This window comes from Drosophila elegans, unplaced genomic scaffold (genome assembly GCF_018152505.1).
Source record: "Drosophila elegans isolate 14027-0461.03 unplaced genomic scaffold, ASM1815250v1 contig_476, whole genome shotgun sequence".
Taxonomy (NCBI): Eukaryota; Metazoa; Arthropoda; class Insecta; order Diptera; family Drosophilidae; genus Drosophila; species Drosophila elegans.
The window spans coordinates 20704184-20712040 of record NW_024545863.1 but is presented as its reverse complement, the minus strand read 5'-3'; the positions used below and the strand labels follow the sequence as shown (position 1 = coordinate 20712040).

At 40.7% G+C, this 7857-nt stretch overlaps 2 protein-coding genes across 2 annotated transcripts; both read left to right on the top strand.

Annotated features, from left to right (window-relative positions):
* Positions 1 to 1279: 1279 nt before the first annotated feature.
* Positions 1280 to 5201, top strand: LOC108147270 (eukaryotic translation initiation factor 3 subunit D-1). Its single transcript, XM_017273674.2, has 4 exons — positions 1280 to 1623; positions 2381 to 3016; positions 3637 to 3929; positions 4460 to 5201. Exons 1-4 carry the CDS (start codon positions 1425 to 1427, stop codon positions 5012 to 5014), a joined length of 1683 nt encoding a protein of 560 aa, XP_017129163.1. The 5' UTR covers positions 1280 to 1424; the 3' UTR covers positions 5015 to 5201.
* Positions 5202 to 5303: 102 nt separating this feature from the next.
* LOC108147271 (spaetzle-processing enzyme-like) lies at positions 5304 to 7740 on the top strand. The gene is made up of 3 exons (XM_017273675.2): positions 5304 to 5432; positions 5850 to 6492; positions 7028 to 7740. Exons 1-3 carry the CDS (start codon positions 5360 to 5362, stop codon positions 7449 to 7451), a joined length of 1140 nt encoding a protein of 379 aa, XP_017129164.1. The 5' UTR covers positions 5304 to 5359; the 3' UTR covers positions 7452 to 7740.
* The last annotated feature ends 117 nt before the right edge of the window (positions 7741 to 7857 follow it).

The window sequence follows — 7857 nt, the reverse complement described above, 5'->3', positions numbered from 1 at the left end:
CATTTGAATTATTACAGAGCATCAATGCTGAAACAAATTTTTTTATAAAACAAATTCGATTATTACATTTTATATTTATTAATTTATTTACAACATTCGAGTGCTTTACTTGTATAGGCTTGCTTCTACGAATCCTGTTGAGCTGGTCGAGTGCTCCTTGCACAACCAAGAGCAGAAGAAACAATCGTTCACAGTTTTCAACAACAAAAACCACATTAAAAAGTTATTAAAATAGAATTCGAAAAGTCTATAGGAGCACACGGCTACGAATAATAAATTGTGCATATTGCCTACTTATTTTTAAAATTATTTTAAATTTACTTTTAATTAAATTTGTAAAAAGGAACATATGTTCCTTGATCTACTTTCTTTATATTGTATTTTAGTATTAACGTCGAACTACCTACTTAAATTTTCAGTTTTGAAATTTAAGTTTCGCGCCCAAATGTGGCGCCATCTAGGTCTCATTTTTTAATTCAACTGAGCTGCCATTAAGTGTAAGCCTTGCCAGAAAATTAAGTTTCGCGCCCAAATGTTGCACCATCTAGGTCTCATTTTTTAGTCAGCTAAGTTGCCACTAAGTTTAATCCTTGCCAGAAATTTAAGTTTCGCGCCCAAATGTGGCGCCATCTAGTTCTAATTTTTTAGTCAACTAAGCTGCCACTAAGTTTAAGCCTTGCCAGATATTTAGTTTTTGAAAATTAGAAAGCAAGCTTGCCAGACGCACAACCAGAATAACCAGTTTCAGAAAAATAGAGTGCCACCTCGTTTGAGGCTGCCACCTGGCGCAGGGGTGGCGAACTTATTTTCCAGACTTGCCAGACGGGCAACAATCGATAACTCAGTATTTTCGTAGTATTTTTTTGGCAGTAGTGGTGAGAGGTGGATAAACATCGAAACATCAATGTCTTTAAATACATTTTTTTAAGAAAACTTTTATTCTTTTTTGTTTCTATGTTCCTGCTTAAAAAATTTAAGTTTGTCAATTTGGATCTTATTTGGCTTTGGCGAGCATAGTTTATATCCCCATTGCAGTTGATATATGGTCTTTTTCAAAATTATATGTACGTGCTGTGAATGTCATAGACGTTCAGCAGAACAAAGTGATCATGTTGTTCTGCTGAAAACGACCATTGATGAAACTGATGATGATTTCAAAACATCGATGACACCGATTTTGGCATCGATGTTTCTCCACCTCTATTTGGCAGCGTCACCGGACTCAATAACAAAAGAGTGCCACCTAGTTCAGGGCTGGCGAACAAATTCGCCAGGCTTGCCAGACTAGTTGTCTCTTTTTGGCAGCCCTGGAATTCGCAACACGCGACAAAACTATTTTCCACAATTATTTGTTAATTGCTGGTAAATCGCTGAATTCAGAACGGATATCAGACTGCAGATAGTGCAACAGGAAAACGCGCGAGATGAGCGAGACCATAAATACCGCGGCGCAGTTCCCGACTTTCGAGAAGCCGACCGTGCAGTTTAACGAGAAGGGATGGGGTCCCTGTGAACTACCGGACACCTTCAAGGATGTCCCCTACCAGCCCTTCAGCAAGAACGATCGTCTGGGCAAGATCTGCGACTGGACGAGCACCTCGAACAACGACAAGAAGTACCAGAGTGAGTAGTCATCCAATCCCGGCCAGCCCCCAACTTTCCGCCGAAAGTGAGGTTATGTAGCTGTGTCGTGGCAGGTAACACAGTGCAACAAGGAAAATGTTACTGCGTTTTGGATTTGATAAACTGAATGTACTCATCAAAACTAGTAAAACTCCCTTTTGGGGGTCCATTGGCTAAGCTCGCAGTTGGAAAGTATAGCCACATAAAGATTTGGAGTATCTCTTAAGCACTGTAGGGCAGTACCTAGATTCATATAACTAGGTAAGGGTCTAGCTAAAAAGTATTACTAGTTAAAGATATAAGTATTTTTACTAGCAAGTTCGGCATATTTATAAGGTAAATAAAACTGCATAACAAATAAGGTATAAACACTCTTAAGCAGATATACTTTTTAAATTACCAAGGTAAACAAGTGTGTTTATACCTTTCAACTTAGTATTTATATTTATACCTTGTTTCGTAACGTCCGTTACATTGTTGTATCTTAAGACACCACAAAGTAAAAGGTACAAGCATTTGTTTTCAAAACAGAGAAGCAGAATCAGTATCAACATATAATATGAAGGTATTTTTCCGACACATTTAAACACTGGGTACACTTTTTGTCCATACCCACATTAAAGCTAAATATATCGCCTTTAAATCAGAACGAACGATGAGTCCTTTCAGAATCCGACGGCAATACGGTTGCACTGTAAACTTCAATAAATGTTGCACATTGTAATCATTTGGTGTTTTTGCATCCCCTTCCCCTCAGATAAGTACGCCTCCAGCTTTGGCACGGGCAACCAGTACTCGTACTACCATGAGGAGGACGAGACCACCTTCCACCTGGTGGACACGGCCCGTGTCCAGAAGCCACCGCACCAGCGCGGTCGTTTCAGGAACATGAGGAACTCGCGCTCCGGACGCGGAAGGAATGCCCGCGGTGGCCTGAACACCCACGGCATGACCACGCTGAGTGGCAAGAACGTAAAGGCCCGGGATCCGCGTCATGGTCGCGGCATGGGCAAGAAGTTCGGACACCGCGGTCCGCCACCCAAGATGCGCGAATCCTCGGTGGCCGTGCGCGCCGACTGGGCCTCCATCGAGGAGATGGACTTCCCCAGGTTGATCAAGCTGTCGCTGCCCAACATCAAGGAGGGCGTCGACATCACCACCTGCGGCACGCTGGAGTACTACGACAAGACCTACGACCGCATCAACGTGAAGAATGAGAAGCCACTGCAAAAGATCGACCGCATCGTGCACACGGTGACCACCACAGACGATCCCGTCATCCGGCGACTCTCGAAGACCGTGGGCAACGTTTTCGCCACGGACGCCATCCTGGCCACCATCATGTGCTCCACGCGATCCAACTACTCCTGGGACATTGTCATCGAGAAAGTCGGTATGTTTCATATTCCATTGAAGAGGAAAAGAACAAGTGACTGAAGATGACAGCTAAAAAAGCGATATACTTAAGTAAACATTTATCACAGAGACTTTGGGGTTTAGTATACAGCTACATCGGGGAAAATATCTTCGACAAAATCGATGGGTTTAATGAAAAGCATAAAAGGGGTAGAATGGTTAGGATAAATGTGTTGTCATCATCAACATCCTTAAAATTATCAGTACGTATCTATGCCACATCTATATGTGGCAGAGCAAAGATTTAGTTTTAGCTAACCAACCAAATATTTTTATGGACTGTAAACTATATATATATGTAATTAAGGTGTTGGTAGTTGTAAATAACTCAAGAGCAATGTGTAAATAAATTGCATGGGGAAGATCATATTTGATATTAAACAACTACTGGGAACTGTAAATTGAAAAACAAAACAGAGTTTTAGTAACCATTTTAGTATAAGATAATTAAGTCTTTATAAGACTATAAAGTTTGTCATTAAAATGTTTATAATTTAGATTAGAATCGAAACACACTTTATGTGGAAGAAGCGTAGCTTCAAATTAGAAAACCTATCCCAACAAGAAACCGCACTCAATAACATCTCCTTTTCGCAGGCGACAAGATCTTCATGGACAAGCGGGACCACACCGAGTTCGACCTGCTGACCGTGAACGAGAGCAGCGTGGAACCCCCAACCGACGACGACAGCTCGTGCAACTCGCCCCGCAACCTGGCCATCGAGGCCACCTTCATCAACCACAACTTCAGCCAGCAGGTGTTGAAGACTGGCGACCAGGAGGCCAAGTACAAGTTCGAGGAGCCCAACCCGTTCATTAGCGAAGACGAGGATATCCAAGTGGCCAGCGTGGGCTACCGCTACAAGAAGTGGGAGCTGGGAAGCGATATTGTGAGTAGTCGTTCTATTAAATTAGTAGTTATGAAGTTATTTTGTTTACTATGCTGAGTCAGCAGCCTAATTCATAATTTTTGTTTGATGAATAAATTCTCTGAACCGTCAAAGCAAAAAGATATCGTAGAACTGGCTGCTTTTAAGAGGTCATTTTAAAAATGTATTCCAAACAGTCAAAAGATATCATATATCCCGCTGTTTTTCAAGGCCATTTTCTATATTTTTTAAGCTGAATCAGCAGAAGATTACTTCCTTTTTTTCGTTTATAATTATCACGAAAGCCGAAAATGAATGATGTATTACATCTCATACTCATTCAAAATAATGTTATAGGCATGAATAAGTGATTATTTTGAGCGTCAATCACAAACTGCTGCTGTTTCTACTGTATATAATTTTTTATTTTGTTATTTTAAAATAGCTCATAGGTTTATAACGCAAGGAAGGGGATAATATATATTTTTTTGGACTGTAAGGGACTCATGTAACTAAAGTAACCAACCAACAACATTGTGTTTTTCTTTTAGGTTCTGGTGGCGCGTTGCGAGCACGATGGTGTCCTGCAGACGCCAAGCGGTGAGCCGCAGTTCATGTCCATCAAGGCGCTCAACGAGTGGGACTCGAAGCTGGCCAACGGAGTGGAGTGGCGGCAAAAGCTGGACACGCAGCGCGGAGCCGTGCTGGCCAATGAGCTGAGGAACAACGCCTGCAAGCTGGCCAAGTGGACTGTACAGGCGGTGCTGGCAGGTTCTGATCAGCTGAAGCTGGGCTACGTTTCCCGGATCAACCCGAGGGACCACTCGCGCCATGTCATCCTCGGCACACAGCAGTTCAAGCCGCACGAGTTCGCCACCCAGATCAACCTGAGCATGGACAACGCCTGGGGCGTCCTGCGGTGCATCATCGATCTGGTGATGAAGCAGAAGGACGGCAAATACCTGATCATGAAGGACCCCAACAAGCCGATCATCCGTCTGTACGACATCCCAGACAACACATTCGACTCCGATGACTCGGACGATGGCGAGGGCGACGACGAAGGGTTCCAGCAGGTCTACAACTACGCGCACAACAAGATTTAGACGCCACGCCCCCCTCTCCAGCATCCCTTCCAGCATCCCTTTTGGACTTGAGCCACAACCCGCTAATCATAACCACAACTGATGTCCTCTCAAGGAAACCGCCCAGTTCTTGGGCTTAACTTACGCATTTGTATTCGAGTTAAATTTAGCTGTTTCCTAGTAAAGCACAGAGGGCGAAAAAAAAAAACTTGTACTTTACTACGTAGTAATCGGGTCACAAATTCCATAGGAAGGGTGATACGATTGACTTCTGTTACATGAATCATGGTCCCCCGAATTAAGTTTATATCATGCTGGCAGACTTTAGAGAAAGCTTAGTCTTATTTGAGATTCTAGTGGTTCAACATGTTTTTCGGACAATACATTTATATTCCGTTTGTGCTCCAGGCTTGTCTCCTTTCACATTTGGCTGAATCAGGTAATGGGCGACAAGGTTATTTGGAATTTCATCAGAAGTCGTAGGGCTACAATATTTTTGATACGCCCTTGTGTGTTATTGTACATATAAATAAATAAAGTAGATATATTTTTAGACCCATCAATGGGACAGTCAATTTAGCCATGTCAGTCTCTTTGTTCCTCCGCAAGCTAGTCTCTTAGTTTTAAAGCTATCTTGATGATTAAATAATTTAAAAAGTTAAAGCTTTCATATTTTTTAATTTATTTAAATATACTTAAAGATAAAAGTTTACTCTTTCAAAATTAAATGTTTTTTTTTCTTTTAAAAACCGGAAGATAGTTGTTTGGAGAGTAATTTATTTTTTGTAATAGCTGAAAGGGTATATTAACTTTGGCTTCTGTTCTTGATTTACATGAAATTCATTTTAATCTTTAGCTAGGCCTTGGACTTGTTCGCAGGGTGAGACTTGCGTCGAACTGTCCCGTTGCCCCATATTAAATAATGTTTTTAATGACATGACATTAACGACGACGGCCCAGGTCAAGTATATTGTGGCAAGAATGTGCCATTATAACCCTAGTCATATAAATATGGATTTATCAGACAGAATTCACGTCTGGTGCCCGTTGGGTGACGACCTGAGAGGTAACATTTTGCCAGATAGCAGGACCTGCGGGCAAACCAAGGGCACTTTGAGAATAATGAGTGGCAAAGAGGCGGACCTCAACGGGTTCCCGTGGATCGCCCTAATTTTATACCGGCATCAAAGAACTTGGAAGCCGGACCCCACAACCATCTGCGCAGGATCTCTGATCAACAGCCGCTACGTTCTGACCGCAGCCCACTGCTTGAAAGGCATGGAAGTATTGGAAAAAGACTCGATGGTCAAGAGTGTTCGCCTGGGCGAGCATAACACCGCCACCAATCCCGACTGCGTCACTCTAGGGAATGGAAAAAGGATATGCGCCTGCCGGCATCTGGAAGTCGCCGTGGAGGAGCAAATCGTGCATGAGGATTACGTTAATGACGGAAAAAACATTAATGACATCGCCTTGCTGCGACTCGCACTCCCAGTACGGTAAGTGGCTTCTAACTCAATTCATGTCATGCTTTTACATTCCGACACAGTTTTCAGTAGTCTACTTCCAATTTGAAAAATAATGAAAAAACTTAAATATATTTGAATAATTTATTCGGCTTAATTTATGGCGATTAAAAAAGCTTCTGTAAAAAAACATGTCTGATTTCCAGTTAAAAAGGATAAAAGTATGTGTAAAATGTATATTTATATTGTAATAGAAACTTAACTTTTGGGAAAGTTGCATTTAGAAACCATAATATATATATATATAGCTATATTGATTCGCCTGGTGATGCTGAAATTCTTTATAGGTCGCAAATGTATTCCTAACTACATAGTAAATTATTGACCGAAATTATAACACTTTCTGTAAGGGTTTTATATAGAAACTATCAAAGAATACTTCTTTATAGATACGAACTAATGGAATAAGTGTACAGTATACTTTTTAATGCCACAAATGTATTCCCCCTGCTTTATAAATATTAATTAATATATGTATTAATTTACTTACCCAAACGTATTCCTTCAGCTATACAGAAGCAATCCAACCAATCTGTGTTCTGCCCGGCCCTGACTACTCAAATCACAACTTTGTTATTTATTGGAAACAACAATTTAAAATTGCCGGCTGGGGCACTTCGCAGAAGCAAGGCTCACATGCATTGATGCAGGGCAACATAAATGGAAGTAATCCAATTGTATGCCAAAAAATCTACAAAACGTTTTCATTCCGCCCAGAGTCTCAGATATGTGCAGGTGGCCAGGACGGAACGGACACTTGTAGAGGCGACTCCGGCGGTCCTCTGATGGCCACAATGGGAAGGAGTGTCAATGAATTCGTATATTTAGCCGGCATTACTTCCTATGGAGGTCATACTTGTGGAATGTATCCAGCTGTATACACAAGAACTGAGAAATTTATCGGATGGATACAGCGCAGTCTAAGGCCTTGAGTGTTGATTTTAAATTTAAAACTTTATTGTTGTGCCAAAAATGTATTACATCACTTAAAGCTACTAGTCAAGATGTGAAAACGAGAGATACAAAATTTCTACATTTTGTCAATAACCCAGCTAAATATTAAATACCCTTTTAATAACAAAACAAATTTGGCTAAAAGTAAAGTATTAAAATTTAAGTCCTTACATTATTAATTATTCAAAACTGGAGATTCTAAATTTGCTGCCGGTTGTGTTATTTTTTAGTTATATAAAAATACATTTTCATCGAGATGGTTAATTTATATTTTTTATTAGATAAAAGACACTCCTTTTTCCATCACAAATGTTTTCTTCTATATTAAATTAAAAACATAAAAAACAAAAAAAAATGTATTTTTATTTCACTTCATTACTCATT

Coding starts and splice junctions, on each gene's coding strand:
- LOC108147270 (XM_017273674.2), top strand. CDS start 1,425: ATGAGCGAGACCATAAATACCGCGGCGCAGTTCCCGACTTTCGAGAAG. Junction 3,017..3,636: donor CATTGTCATCGAGAAAGTCG/GTATGTTTCATA, acceptor TCCTTTTCGCAG/GCGACAAGATCTTCATGGAC. Junction 3,930..4,459: donor GGGAGCTGGGAAGCGATATT/GTGAGTAGTCGT, acceptor TTTTTCTTTTAG/GTTCTGGTGGCGCGTTGCGA.
- LOC108147271 (XM_017273675.2), top strand. CDS start 5,360: ATGTTTTTCGGACAATACATTTATATTCCGTTTGTGCTCCAGGCTTGT. Junction 5,433..5,849: donor TTCACATTTGGCTGAATCAG/GTAATGGGCGAC, acceptor TTTAATCTTTAG/CTAGGCCTTGGACTTGTTCG. Junction 6,493..7,027: donor CGACTCGCACTCCCAGTACG/GTAAGTGGCTTC, acceptor GTATTCCTTCAG/CTATACAGAAGCAATCCAAC.